General features: G+C 37.6%; 1 protein-coding gene across 2 annotated transcripts in view; it reads right to left on the reverse strand.

The window, feature by feature from the left end:
- LOC150098418 (tudor domain-containing protein 5-like) overlaps positions 1–16415 on the reverse strand; it is a 471387-nt gene that overhangs the window by 328592 nt on the left and 126380 nt on the right. For both annotated transcript variants that reach the window (XM_090404821.1, XM_090404822.1), the window contains exons 7-8: positions 8748–8803; positions 3443–3624 (exon numbers count right to left, since the gene is read on the reverse strand). In XM_090404821.1, the coding sequence (XP_090260947.1) occupies positions 3443–3624; positions 8748–8803 (238 nt within the window). The remainder of the gene's footprint in view (positions 1–3442; positions 3625–8747; positions 8804–16415) is intronic.

Genomic DNA, 16415 nt, shown 5'->3' on the forward strand with positions numbered 1-16415 from the left:
GAAGTGATCACCATTTAGTCCTGAGCACGATAAAACTGAATTTCATATTGAAAAGAACATGTAAGAATGTTTTAATGCGAATAAAAGTTGAGCAGGTCTCAGATGGGAACTCTATACTAAAATACACAAACAACAAACATTATTCAAGAAAAAATGAAAGAGTTTGAGAACAGGAACCAAACCTTGGAGGTTCAATGGCAAATCCTGAAGAAAACATTGATTGATTCAGCCAGAAAGGCATGTGATGAGGTTGTCTGCAAGGATTGAAAAATCAGAACTCCATGGTGGACACAAGAAGTTAAAGAGGCAGTGAAGGAAAACAAGAAAGCATATCAAAAGTTCCTGGCAAATAAGTCAGCTTGTGCTCTTCAAGAATAGAGAGAAAAATGTAAGAAAGCTAAACACTGTGCGAAATTTGCTAAACAAAAGGCATAGAAAGATCTGAGTAAGAACATAGAAAATAAATATCAAGAAGGTGGCAAGATATTTTTGGAGGTTGTTGAAAAAGCTCAGAAATGGAGAAAAAAGTACTGCAAAAGGAATTAGAGAAGATAAAAGGCGACATGAGAACTAGTGAAAAAGATATCCTTGATGAATGGAGTAATTACTTCAAAAATTGCTAAACGAAACAATTAGAGACAGCACAGTAGTAAAAAACACTCAAAAGGCATGCAATCAGGAATACATATCCATACTTGAAGCAGAAAGTCATCCAAATCATGAAATGTGGAAAGGCTGCTGGAGTAGGTGATATTCGACCAGAAATCTCAAGTATGGAGGCATAAAAGTCTTACAGTGGCTGCACTGCATAGTTCAGCTGGCATGGAAAAATCGATAAATTCCAGATGATTGGAATAGAGGTCTTATAGTACCCATATATAAAAAGGGAAATAAAACTGAATGTAAGAATTACAGAGCTATTTCTCTACTGAGTGTTCCTGGTAAGACTCATGCAAGTATACTTAAGAAATGGTTGAGAAGGATTGTGGAAGGGAAGCTTGGTGAAGAACAAGCTGGATTCGGGCCAAATAGAGGCTGTCAGGATCAGATTTTCACTTTACGACAAATAGTTGAGAAGTCGTGCGAATATAACAAAGATCTGTATTTAAGTTTTGTAGATCTGCAAAAAGCATATGACAAGGTGCAAAGAGAGAAGCTATTCAGACCGCTACAGTTGTATGGTGTCAGTGGGGCATTATATCAAGCGATACTTAGTCTTTATTTGAGTAGTAAATCAGCAGTTAGAATTGAATGAAGTACAGGAAGATGGTTTAATATTAAATCTGGTGTCAGACAAGGATGTACATTATCTCCTCTGTTATTCATTATCTATATGGATCACATTATGAAGGAAAGTATTAAACATGATATCAAAATTGGTGATGTTAATCTCAGTTCTTTGCTTTATGTGGATGATGTTTATACTACTTCTAAATAAATACAGTACAAGTATGCAAGATTCCCGGACTAAATTGAATAACTGTTGTAATAGATATGGTATGAAGGTGAACAGCAACAAGACAATGAAAATAGGCAGAAGCATTGAAAATATCAACTGCATTGTGAAGAGAACCTATAGAACAAGTAAAACATTTCACCTACTTAGGCATGATTTTTAGTGAAGATGGTAAATTAAATATTGAAACAGACAACAGAATTAACAAAGCTGGTATGGTAGGAAGTCAACTGAATAAATTTATATGGAATAAGAGAGAAATTAGTCAAAACACTAAATTAGAATACATAAGTTAAAATTGGCCTGAACATAGAAGACTGTTCAGGCCAATTTTAACTTATGGATCTGAGGGCTGAATTAGAAATAAAACACTTGACCAAAGAGTAGAGACAGCAGATATGAGAGTCCTTAGAAAGATTAGAGGTGTGAACAGATGGCATTAGTCGCAATATCATAATAAAAACGAGGATATTAGGAAAGCACTTGATATTGTTGCATCCAGGAATGTGTTATCAGAGCATATCTCAGGTGGTATGGTCACCGAAACAGAAAGATCAAGGAAAGATCAGCAAAACAAGTGTTCTCTGCTCAGTTGGCAGGAAAAAGACCCAGAAAAAGACCAAGATATAGGTGGATTGATACAGTAAAAAGTGCCTTAGAAGATAGAAATATAAGATCTGATAATGTTGGAGTCTTGACAGGTAACAGATTGATTTGGAAGAAAATTGTAGATAGAAAGTTAGTAATGATATGTTTTTCATGTTGTACTATCATATCCTGTACACTCCTTGAGGGTAAATATCAGGAATTTGATGATGATGATCTCAAATCCACCCAACCTTAGAATACTATTCTCACATTTTGGGATGATAATCATAAACTTCCTTCAAGATTCTTGATGCCATCCAGAACAGGGAAACGTCTGCTTAATATATGACTTTTCTCATACCGATGTTTCTAATCATATTCACATAGATTTTCTGTTTTTGCATCATATCTTTTCTGTAGATAATATCATGGGCATTACTTCACTGAACTGACCATAGCCATTCCTCCACTTTTTTCTGAACACAAAACACAAGCAGTTGCTGTTCCACATATATACTTAGTTCAGCTTTAACTTTCTCATTCCTCTTCCATCCTATTTGCTTTTGCTGTTTGGAGTTCTTTCATACTGTCTTCTCCAAAGGCTATAACCTCCAGTTGCTCATAAAACACAACAGATTCTTTCCTTTTCTCTAATCAAGTGCACCATACATAGCACATTTTGCATCTCTCATGTTCATTGTGAGCAGTGATATTACAAAAAAGCAGCAGGGTATGAATTCCAAAGATGTGAGAATAAATTTAGTTGTTTTGTTATAAGCTAGCTAATGCCTTTTATTCCCTTATAGGTAGTAAGTGAGGCCTTTAAATCCTATCTAGCTTTTGGAGATTGAGTGTGCAGTTCAATCTCCACCAGTAACCAATCAGAGATAGCTGGCCACCAATGAAGAGACTGGCAAACAAGTGGTGCCATCTCTTGGTATACCTAACTCTAACAGGACATGTTACCGTCTGAAATAATGTGGGTTCTACCATCAATTTTCTAGAGTTTACGAGATGAAAAACCCGAGTTTCTGGGAGTAAAAACACACTTGCCCATGCCAGAGTTCGACTAACTCTGGAACCAGTCAAAGAAATGCTTAGAAAAAGTTACTCCATTCAGCGACTAGACTTGAACTATAAGTATCTTCGGGTGGCCTAGCACAGAGGATACAAGCTTCCACTGAGCTACACAGGCTCAGTTGGTTTGTTTAGTTTAGCAAATTTGAGAATAAATTTAGTGGAGGATTGGAAATTTTTGTTCCCTCTAGCCATCTAGAGAATTTTTTCTATAGATGATACCAATTATTACCAATGAAGTTGTGCTTATCAATTTAAAGTAATGGTTTCATAATATTATACTCGTCTAAAAATAACATCAGAAATACATTAAATACTTACTCTAATCCATCTGCCATTTTATCTAATGCAACTGAGGTTTCTGTTCCCCTCAAATGAATATAAATTTCATCAGGATTAATTACACTGCATACATAAACTTCTAAGTACTGCTGAGAATCTCTATTAGGTGGAAGCATTTGATATTTATATCTAGATGATGGATCTTCAGCATCTGCTGGCATCTTGGGAGAAGAAAAATTTGTTCATATGAGCATAACTTGTTGCCATAAAGAATAACAAATTATTATAAGAAACTTTAGTAAAAAAAAATTGAAGTCTTAAAATACCTCTCCATGCAGAAAAATAAAGAATTATAAGTAAATTGAAAAATTATTATATTTACGGCTAGTTGCCTGCTTCTGTTTAGGAGTGCCCCAGTTTAAATGCCATTGGCTCTTTTTCTCATGGATTCACGGATTCTTAGCCAATGGCATTTAAACTGGGGCACTCCTAAACAGAAGCAGGCAACTAGCCGTAAATATAATAGTTTATTAAGAGGAGTAACATGGGATTTTCCCAGAAATAATATCCATAAATTGGAAAAGTTCAACTACAAGGCTAAATATGTAAACAAGCTCAAAAATTCTATGTTCACTCAAGGCTTAAATGAAGAAAGTGACTGCATTACCATTAAAATAACATTCTTAAAAAAAAAAAAAAAAGAAGAAGTCATGATTATAAATTTAATTCTGAACCCTAACAAGTTTAAATCATAACAAAGTGCTTGATGCAAGAAAATATATTACATTACAGAGGGAAAAGGATTAAAATTACTTTTTAAGTTATATTTTTTTGCACATAACTCTAGGTTCATGTCATCCCTCATTCAATGTATTAGATCAAATAGCATGGCTACACAATTTCTTAATAGAGAAGGACAGTAATCCTATTTCCATAGTCAGCTAGCTACCTGCCAATTCTGTGTGTTCTATTTAATCTTTTACTGGAAGGGAGTAGTTTCTGGGAGATTAAACACTATTGTCAGCACTAGCATGAGATGAAGTTCAGATTCACTCTATATTAATTAGAATCATTTTAAATGAATATTTCTAATATTTCAGCAGAGTCTAACTACTATCATCAGGGAACACTGAACAAATTGATACGTGCATGCAGGCACTATATACGGTAAGTGTGACCAAAACAAAACAAAACAACAAAGGCAAGTGTCAAGTCCTAAACAGGATTCCCTAGTGGGTTGGAATAAATTGTGGATGTTCTTGGCTGTTGGACTTAACTTCTAAAGATGAGCGCTTTCCAGATTTGAAGTAGTTTCATACAACCAAATTTGTTTATGTTTGAGGCAGATTCTAGGAAAAGTCTTTCGTACTTAAATTTGATCCCATGGAGTAAGGTGTTTTTTTTCCATTGTATTTTATGGTGGATATTCAAGCCATGGTCAGCAAGCCTTAAGTAGGTATAGTAGTGGAACCAAATGTAGTCTATGTTCAGCAATTCTTATGTTGGCTGTCCTGCATGCCTGGTCTTAGTAAGACAGCTTACAACTGCATGGTACCTGGTAGACACCTGGAAGGTCCAGAGACTGTGGATAGTCTTTGGTAAAGCAGATAAGGGATGACCATTTTTTTTATATGGTCTGTAAGTGATTAAAGATTGCATCTTATGAGGGGGTGGTGTTAATTTTTCTTAAGTATCACAGATATATCATCATCAAATTCCTGACATGTACCCTCAAGGGGTGTACAGGATACGATAGTACTACATGAAAAATTTACATCATTACTAACTTCCTATCTACAATTTTCCTCCAAATCAGTCTATTACTTGTCAAGACTCCAATATTATCACTATCAGATCTTATATTTCTATCGTCTAAGGCACATTGTACCGTATCAATCCACCTATATCTTGGTCTTCCTCTGGGTCGTTTTCCTGCCAACCTGGCAGAGAACACTTGGTGTAGTCTGTTTTGGAGAGGGAGGGTAATATTTATTTTAGACTTGGTAGGGATTGTAGCCATCAGCTAAGAAAGTGTTGTGAATATGTTCAAGTTCAGTTGAGGGTATTATTATTATTGGAGCTGATCAATTTTGCCCTGTTAATAGAAGGGTTTTAATAATCCCATACTGTTGGGATCATTAAAACACAGGCAGATACATTCACTAACTGTGAATGTATCTACCTGTGTGTGTGAATTTTCTGTAAACTGAGAATGCTAAAGATCCATCAGGTTGGCATGTAATCAAGGTGACTAAAGAAGGGAAAGATATTTTTTTTCTTTTTTCAAGTGAATTGGATCCTAGAGTGCTGGTTATTAAGATGTGTTAGGAAGGTGTTAAGAGCCTCAGAGCCATGTGGCTAAATAGAGAACACATCATCTACATAGCAAAGCCAAACTGTAGGTCTTTGTGGGACAGAGGTTAAGGCTTTTTCTTCAAAGGGGCTTCAACAAAGAAGATTGCTAGGGAGGGGAATAAAGTGCAAACCCCATTGCTATTCCTTCTATTTGTTTATAAAATTTTCCTTGCCAAACAAACTAACCCAAGTTCATGGTGAATTTAAACATGGCTGAGATATCAGGAGGAAATTATGCTTGGATAATATCTGAAGTGTCCCTAAGAGGAACAGTGGTGAATAGAGAGGAGACATCAAAGCTAACCATTATGTCAGTGTTTTTTTTTTATGGAAAGAGTTTTATGGAAGTGGGAAGAGTGTTTAATGTGCCAAGAGAAGTTACAAGTATACTGGGCAAGCACTTTGGCTAAATGTTTAGCTAGTTTTTATGTGGATGAATCAATACCATCCACAATCAGATGTGATGGTACATTCTGCTTGTGGATTTGAGGGAAGTTCATATATCTGGGGGAGGGGCCTGGAATTGTAGAGTTCAAGTTTATTTGCAATTTCCACAGGTTAAGATGTGATCCTTTTTGAGAAGCCTGTGGAAGGTTCTGATCTGTGTTAGTAGGATCATAGTCTAAAGCAGGGGTGGGGAACCTTTAGGCAATGGAAGGCTGTATATAATTTCACAGATTCCTCATAAGGCTTCACACATATAAAGCAAAGATTATGAAAAAATGCACACTCCATTATCTTCAAAGCCCATCAACCAAATTCACAATCTGTTACCCTCTCAAGAACAAATTTTCCTCAATGACCGTATCTGATGTATACCAAGTTCCAGGCTTGTTCAACTTGTCTTATTACGAACAGGAAGATCAGTTATAAAAACATGATTTCTGATAAAAGACCATATATCTCAATCCTATGACACTTCAAAAATCATACATGGCACAGCATGAAACTGAAGACACTAGCCACAGGATCCACCAACTATTATATAGATCCAGGTATAAATATGAATATTTATTCAAAGAAAGTGCTGAAACCCTACTTCATTGACCAAACTTTCATTGTAATAACTGTCTTTCCATCCCTAAAAAAATTTTTTTTTTTTTTTTTTTGAATTTTCAGCCCAGTAGTGTTTTTATCCTAATGAACAAACAACATGCATAGAAGTATTCTAATGTAAAGCATGTGCTCTACTGTTAATTGTTTCAATTCCTCATTGTTGGTCTTTGCTTACACTGATAATGAAATATTTATATATAAACAATTTTTACTGTGGTGCACATGTGATTGTGTAATTAGTGGTGAAAGAACTCAGGATTTTTTTTTTAAATAATAAGGTATATCAACCTGGTGTATGCAACATTGAGCTCACTACTACCTCTTCACTGGATGACGAAACTGAGTTGCATGAGGACAAGGTATTAGAGCTGTTGCACAAACTGAATAAGAATTCAGCAATAGGTAGTGATGGGATATCAGCACATGCTAAAAGAGCATTCAGCTGAACTAGCTATTCCTTTGACCAGGCTGCTTAATATAAGTCTCAGAAAAGGGAAGATTCTACAGGAATGGAAAGAACGTTTGGTAATTCCACTGCACAAGGGTGGTGTAAGACAGATGTATCCAACTATCAACCAATTAGTATCTCAGGAGTGGTGGTGGTGGAGATTTTGGAAAAATTAGAGCTCGCATTCAGAAATGGTTTGACAGTGAATCTCTACTTTGCAATGAGCAATATGGGTTTACCAAGGGAAGGTCATGTTTTAGCAACTTGCTCACATTCTAATAACAATGTTACCATTGAACTAGACAAGGGGAATGGATACACCGTGATACTTTTGGATTTTGCTAAGGCTTTTGACAGAATACAGCATGGTAGACTCTTGCATAAATTGGAGAATAGGGGTTTGGGTTATAGCATATTAGCGTGGATAAGAGGATTGCTGACTGACATATCAAAAAGCGATATACGGGGGATGTGAGTCTGCAAGATTTAAGATAACCAGTGGTGTACCATAAGGATCAGCTTGGTCCATTGTTATTCAATCTGTACATTAATGGTATTGGGAAGATTTGACAGGTGACATACAGCTATTTGCTGATGATGCAAAGGTGAGTAGGGTAATCAGGAATGCTGCTGATATGCAGTACTTGCAGAATGATTTGAATAGGCTGGAATTGTGGGCATGGGAAAATGGATGTCAGTAAATGTAAAGTCATTCACTTCGGTGTGATTAGATATCCAGTACTGTATTATATTGGTGGGATTATGCTAGAAGAAACTGATGAGGCTTAGGATCTTGGAGTGTTAGTAGATAGGAAGTTAAAGTTCAGGGGCCATGTAGCAAAGATTGCAAATACAACTCAAAAGATAATTGCAATGCTGAAATGAACGTTCACATGTAAAGATAAGAATGTCATTTTGTCTCTTTACATGGCCTTGATAAGCCCTCACTTGGACTATTGTCTGCAGGTATGGTCTCCTGGTTTCCGTCGTGATTCTGATATATTGGAGAGAGAGAGTATGGAAAAGAGTGTTAAAAATGATATCAGGATTGTGGAATACTGATTATGAAGACAGACTGAGCCTTCTGCAATCTACAAATGAGAATTTGTAGACTGCAGACACTAGTAAACATGAGAAGGAGGGCTGATATGATTAAGACTTAAACTTCTGAAAGGGTCATACAGGATTTCAATTGATGCAATTTTTCAATGTTTTGAAAAATTGCATCAATTCACCTCACCCCATTCTTAGCAGCATTCATTCTCAATGCTGCTAAGAATGGGGTGAGGACTAGATTTTTCTCTCATAGGGTGGTGTGTGGTTGGAATGGATTACCACTGAATGTTGTGAGTGCAAGTAGTGTGAATGAATTCAAGAATAAGTATGATAGCTAGTACGTGTAGTATGTGGCCTCTCTTAATGAGTCCCGGACTCCCTGGAGGTCTCTCTTAATAATAATATACTTTATAAAGTTAAAAGTATTACCTGATTTCCAGAGCCTATCCATTTGAAATTTGATTGCAAATTTACCAGAATTTCACCTATAAAGAAAAAATTATTCAGAAACAAATTTTGAAAGTAGCATATATGATATCTAGGATGATGAGAAGAATGAATTTTTTTTTTTTTTTCAATATAAACAACATTGTGCTGTAAAATTTAAACCAAACAAAAAATGGAAGAAAATATTCAATTAGTACTCATTAAGATAGCCACAACATTTGAACACACAGCAACAGCTTTCAATATAAGACCTAAAAAAAATTTCTGAGCTCAGAGAAAATATATGTGTACACACACACACACACACAAAGAAGAGTCAAATCATTATGACCAGCACGTCTTCATGCAAATTGAAGCAAATGCAGGGAAATGACACCACTTGTGCAAGTCATAAAATGGTATAAACACCTGATACTGTGATCTGTTAATCAGTGTTATTCTTGTTCTTCAGATGAGAAAAAGGCAGCAGACTTGAACGAGTTTGACACAGGCCAAATTGTGATGGCCAGACAATTTGGTTAGATCATTTCTGAGATGGCACCCCCATTCTTTGTGGGGTGCTCACAGTTGTCCGTGGTGAGTACCTTCAAAGAATGGTCCAAGGAGGGAAAATCCATGAGCTGCTGGCAAGGTGTGGGATGACCATGGCTCACCGATGCTTGAGATGAGTGAAGGCTATCCTGGATGGTACAACAAGAAGGGTTACTGTGGCACAACACACACACACAGTACATTGAATATTGCTGAAAATGGGGCACATAGCTGTAGGCTGCTCGAGTACCCATGGTAACCTCAATTCAGCATTGACAGTGCCCCAAAGGGGCATGGGAGCATCAAAACTGAACTCTGCATGAGTGAAAGAAGGTCGTTCTGATCTGATGAATCTCGTTTCCTGTTGCACCATGTGAATGGCTGGATATATGTGCATAGTTTGCCTGGGGAAGGTTGACCAGGATGCAACGTACAACTAAAACAAGTCAGTGGAGGCAATGTAATGCTTTGGGAAATGTTCTGCTGAGAAACCTTGGGTCCAGTCATTCATGTGCAGGATTTTTATGGCATCTACCACTTACCTAAACATCATTGCAGATCAGGTATATCCATTCATGGCAACGGTATTTCCTTCTGGTTGTGTGTTCTTTCAGCAGGATAATGCACCACGCCACACTGCCTAGATTGTGCAAGAATGGTTTGCAGAACTTAAGATCCCTGGTCTCCAAATTCTCCAGACATCAATCAAGCATCTGTGGTTTGTGTTGGAACAACATATCTGCTCTGCAGCAGCTTAACCATCTAACTTATAAAAGTTAAAGAATTTGCTGGTTAAGTGTTGGTACCATATACAAGAAACCTTGTATCTGGTACCAGATACAAGGCATGTGGAGGACCAACATCATATTAAGTAGATAGTCATAATACAAACATAAGTTTCTGTGGTTTAGCAGTTCTGTGGAAAGTTTTCAGTACTGAGAGCACATGATGTAAATAAAGTTTAATTTATTTATTTATTCTTGTGGGGTTCGCCCCATTCCTCGACTGCCCCTTAGCAGGTTGAGCCCTCCTAATAGGGGATTAAGTATGTATTTTTGAATGTAGCCGTGTGCGTTCACAGGGCCGGTTTGCCTGCTTGCGGGATGAAAACCCCCAGATAAACTGGGGGAAAAACCCTGCTGTCCACGCCCAAGACCGGCTAACTTAGCTATGGCTGAGAAAGATCATTAAGCTCCTCACATCATCAATGGGAATCGAACCTAGAACACTACATCCCCAGGCATATGGTTGTGAAGTGCATAGCCACTAGGCTAACCGCGCTTCACAACAATAAAGTTTAATAAAAATAAGCAATTAAAACCAAACAAGTTTCATAAGTCATAAGACTTACATCATCAGGGGTACTGGTACAAAAAATTTTTATGCAATAAAAGCCCATTAATAATTACATCTAGTAGGTGTTTTGATCAAGCCCCCACATAGCTTAGTCGGTATAGGCGAAGCCCTTTAGCTAAAAAGGCCTAGGTTTGATTCCCGTCTATGACATGAAGAACCTCTCATCTTTTTGACTCTGCTTTAGTCAAAAAGATGAGAAAAAGATAGAGGTGGAGGTTTTTTTCATCCCTCAAAACAGGCAAACTGGCCTGTGAACACACATGTCTACAGTCATAAAATACTTATTGGGCAAGGAAGGCAATGGGAACTTACATAATCACCTCCCTCGTTAAGTAGCATACTACTACCATATAAACCAATAGGTTGATAAGGACTACACAACAATAAATTTTTGATAACTTCACAACTGTGATAAACTAGAATATAAACGGTAAATTCATTGCTGTATGTGTGTTGGAACATGGCTAGTTGTTGCTATCATGTTCTGTGATATCACGCATGTTATATCTTAGGTCCATGGCAATTAAACTTTTTATGAAAGTTTAATGTGGTTTGTGTTGGAACAGAACATCTGCTCTGCAGCAGCTCAACCATGTAACTTATGAGAGTTAAAGGATTTGTTGGTATACTAGATATCACAAAATTTAACTGCCATGGATCTAGGATATAACATGCGTGATATCACAGAACATGATAGCAACAACCAGCAATGTTCCAACACACATACAGCAACGAATTTACCGTTTGTATTCTAGTTTATCAATTATATGCAGTTGTAAAGTTATCAAAACATCTAATATGTGCAATTAATTGTTAATAGGCTTTTCTTGTGTAAAACTTTTTTGCACCAGTAGCTCTGATAATGTAAGTCATATGACTTACGAAACTTGTCGGGTTTTAATTGCTTATTTTTATTTACATCATAATGTGGTCTCAATACTGAAAACTTCCCACAGATAGGTCAAAATGTTTTGGCTCTTCAGTGTATGTGTAAAATTTTTGGTGGTTAACAGGCAGATACTAGAAACAATATAAGTGAACATTATTATTATTTTCATCTGGTTCTAAGATTCATCACAGGAATCCAAACACTCACAGACCTCAACACCTACTGTACTTTCCCTTAAGAATATTTGAGTATGTGAGCTTTCACCACACATACTGGCCCATTCACCAATATCGCCATGCACAAAATCTCCTTCTCACTAATTACTCAGGATTTAAGTAGTTTTCCAGTAACGACCTCTCTTTCATTACCTACTACACTGGGCACGGTGCTCATACTTAACATTCCAGAGTCCTAAGAGAGTCTTAGTTATAGAAAGCTTTTCCCCCCCACTTGGTTATAAAGTTAATTATATTTGACAAGAAATTATATTCTTGTTTAATCCTTCATCCAAGTGTAAACAAACAGAGTTTAAACATGACCAGACTCTGTATGTAACTGGTAATTAATTTAGGGAATTAACAACGCATATGAAGTATATTAATTAAAGATAACTTTAATGAATCACTTCTATATTTCGGCAATGTCACATTGCCATCTTCAGGAACATAAAGATATGGTATGTGCACTAAGGAACTAACAAAGCAAATGAGGAAGAAAGTAAGAAACTAATTTTGTTCCTAAAGTCCTAATGGTGCCCTCTTGTGGGCTAATTTGGTAGTCTTGGCAGTTGGGCTGAAGTTCTCATAATGAAAGTCTCCCAAATTTGGGGCAGTTTCATGCACCCAAATTTGTTGAGGTTAGGAACGTTTTTTTAGAGCTGCTGAAGATTCTTTGAATAATCTTTTGTATTTAAACTTGCTGCGATGGATTATTTTTGTTTTCTTCCAACGAATTTTATGGTGGGTATCTAAGGCATGGTCTGCCAGCCCAGAGCGGCTGTACTGGTGAAACCAGTACAGCCGCTCCTCAACAAATAACCTCAACAAAAAACAAACAAAAAAATAAAAAAATAAACAAAAAAAAACAAACAACAAACAACACCATAACCTCAACAAATTTGGGTGCATGAAACTGCCCCAAATTTGGGAGACTTTCATTATGAGAACTTCAACCCAACTGCCAAGACTACCAAATTAGCCCGCAAGAGGGCACTATTAGGACTTTAGGAACAAAATTAGTTTCTTACTTTCTTCCTCATTTGCTTTGTTAGTTCCTTAGTGCACATACCATATCTTTATGTTCCTGAAGATGGCAATGTGACATTGCCAAAATATAGAAGTGATTCATTAAAATTATCTTTAATTAAATATACTTCATATGCGTTGTTAATTCCGTAAATTAATTACCAGTTATGTCTAACCAACGTATAAGTTTTACTACTAGAATCTGTATGTAGAGGCTGTTGACATCCCATCAACTACCTTGTATCCCATAATGCAAAGCACACTTCCTTTTGGATGAATATACTGGTAAGCATTATGAGAAGAACCACTACCCAGACTGGCTGACCTTTATTAAGGTCTAAACAATGGGAGTCAGACTTAAAGATATCTTCTTCTTCAACCTTTTGGTTCTGTTCACTGCTGGACGAAGATCTCTCCCATAATTTTCCAGACCACTCAGTTTTCAGCCTCTCCCATCCATCTCACTCCTGCAATTTGTTCCAGTTCATCCCACCACCTTCTTCTCAGTCTTTCTTTATCCATTGGTCTCCACTCTGTTGTTTTTCTAGTCCATCTCCCGTCACTGCATTTGGCAATATGGCCAGCCCATCTCCACTGAGCCTGTTTAATGTATTTTACAATATCCATGACACCTGTCTGAGATCTTATCCAGATATTTGTCTTCCTATCTCTTAATGTTATTTTTAGAATACTTCTCTCCATGCGATGTTGTGTGTTCTCAGCTTTTTGTTTAGGGCTTCTGTTAAAGTCCATGTTTCTCCTCCGTATGTTAGGAAGTATGCACTGGTCGAAAGCTTTCCTTTTTAGACTCATAGGAATATCACTTCTGAATACGTCTCTCATTTTCCCATAAGCTATCCATCCAAGGTGAATTCTTCATTCAATCTCTTTTCTTTGGCAATTCTCAAACGATAACAATTGGCCCAAATATACATATGAGGTAACTAGTTCTATTTCATTGTTTTCAACTTTGACAGTTTTATAGTTTTATATTTATTCATCATTATTTTTGTTTTTTCTCTATTTTTAATCCAATTACTCTGGAGGCTTCATTTAGCTGATTTAGCCTTTCTTCCAGATCTTCAAGGTTATCGGCTATTAGGACAATATCATCTGCAAATTTCAGATGATGCAGCCTTTCTCCATTTATGTTCATTCCTTTTGTTTCCCAATTAAGGCTTCTAAAGACTTCCTTCTAGTGCAGCTGTAAATAATTTGGCAAATATGGTGTCGCCTTGCAAGATGCCTTTTTGTATTGGGAACTTCTCATGTTTTTATATAATTTAATTACAGAAGATGCATTATTGTAAATAGTGTTTCAAAGTGCTTTTAGTGTTGCAGATGTTTTAACTGAATCAAATGCTTTTTCATAGTTTATATAGGCCAGACATAAGGTTTATTGTATTCAATTGATATCAAGATTAAATAACCAAAGATATCAAGGTTAAATTAATGCATAAGTGATATTAAAAAAGGTATATCACATCCTCCTCTTCTTCTTCTTCTGCAGCTTCTCCCACTTAAGTGGGGTCACCGTTTGTTACGAGTCTCCTCCACACCTTCCTGTCTTGGGCTGTCACCACATCCAAGTTCTTCATCTTCAAGTCCTCTTCTACCAGCTCCCTCCATCTCTTCTTTGGCCGCCCACGCTTCCGCCTTCTTTGCACATCCATCTGCATGACCCTTCTTCCCACATATTCGTCCTCCCTCCTCATCACATGACCAAACCATCTCAACCTTGCCTCCTGTATTTTCGCTCCTAAGTTCGTAACTTTCACTGTTCCCCTGACAGTCGTTTCTCAGATGATCCTTTCTGGTCACACTGCACATCCACCTAAGCATTCTCATCTCTGCTACTTCCATCCTGCTAATGTTATTTTTCCTCAGGGCCACAGTTTCTATAGCATATGTCATAGCTGGCCTCACTACTGTCCTATAAATTTTGCCTTTCAGATTGATCGGCACCCTCTTATCGCATAACACTCCAGTCATCTCCCTCCAGTTCCTCCAACCCGCTTGTATCCTACATCCCACTTCCTTCTCAGCTCCTCCATCTTCTTCCACTGTTGAACCTAAGTATCTAAAGTCTCTCACCTTCCTGATGACATTTCCTTCCAGCTCCAGATCTGTCTCCTGGCCACCGCCCACTGCGCAACACATATACTCTGTCTTACTTCTGCTCAGTCTCATACCTCTCTCTTCCAGTACTTTTCTCCATCTTTCCAGTTTAGTTTCCACTTCTTCTCTTGAATCTACACACAGCAAGATGTCATCTGCATACAACATTGTCCAAGGTGCATCTTCTCTCACTTCCTCTGTTACCACTTCCATCACAATATTAAACAGAAACGGACTTAATGCTGACCCTTGATGCAAGCCAACTGTTACTTGAAAACTTTCTGTCTGTCCCAAACAGGTACGAACACTTGTCTTCACATTTCTGTACATTTCCCGCACCAACCTGACATATTTCTCCGGCACCTTCTTCTCCCTCAGACACCTCCAGACCTCTTGCCTTGGCACTCTATCATATGCTTTCTTCAGATCAATAAATACCAGATGTAGCTCCCTTTGTTTCTCTCGATAATTTTCCATCATCTGTCGTAACTCAAAGATAGCATCTGTTGTTGATCTACCAGGCATGAAGCCAAATTGTTCCTTTGCAATCTCCACCTCCTTCCTCAATCTACCATCAAGAACCCTTTCTAGGATCTTCATTGTGTGGGACATCAACTTTATTCCTCTGTAATTTTTACAGTCTTGTGCATCCCCTTTACCCTTGTAGATGGGAACAAGAGTACTCTCCCTCCATTCCTCGGGTATATTTTCCTGTTGGCAAACTTTCATGAACAGGTCCCACAGCAGGTCAATTCCCTCTTCCCCCAGTGCCTTCCATGCCTCCACTGGAATTCTGTCGGGGCCCACTGCTTTTCCATTCCTCATCCTCTTCATGGCCTCCGTCACTTCCATTCTACTGATGTTCTGCACCATCCCCTCAGAAGGCTGCCAATCTCCTCTGTGAGTCCTTGCATTTTCCTCATTCAGAAGTCCCTCAAAGTATATTTTCCATCTGTTTCTTATGTCCACATCCCTCCATAATACTCTTCCTTCAGCATCTTTGATCTGCCTCACATGTAAGATGTCCTTAGCTGCTTTATTTCTACATTTCGCTAGTTGGTAAATTTTTCTCTGTCCTTCCTTTGTTTCTAATTGATCATACAGATCTTAATATGCCATGGCCTTTGCCTGTGCCACAACTCTCTTGGCTTCTTGCTTTCTCTCTTTGTACACCTCTCTGTCCTCTTCCACTCTTGACTCATCCCACTTCTGCTTTGCCTTCCTCTTAGCTGTCACTGCCACTTGTACATCATTATTTCACCACCAACCCTCCTTCTGCTCTCTAATCTTTCCAGATGTCTCCCCAAGCACCTCGATTGCACAGCTCAGGATTACTTTTGAATTATGTTTCCACCAATCTTGTACACTTTCCAGTCCATCCGAAATCCTCTCTAACACACTCTCCCTAAAACGATTCCTCACACTCTCCTCTTTTAAGCGAAACCACTTAATTGTTTTCATCCCATGGCAACCAGAAGTTCTTATCTTCGATCTTATTTTAAAGTCTGCGCA

The sequence above is a fragment of the Typopeltis vanoorti genome, chromosome 15 (assembly GCF_054136105.1).
Source record: "Typopeltis vanoorti isolate ZY-2024b chromosome 15, IOZ_Tvanoo_1.0, whole genome shotgun sequence".
In the NCBI taxonomy this organism is placed as follows: Eukaryota; Metazoa; Arthropoda; class Arachnida; order Uropygi; family Thelyphonidae; genus Typopeltis; species Typopeltis vanoorti.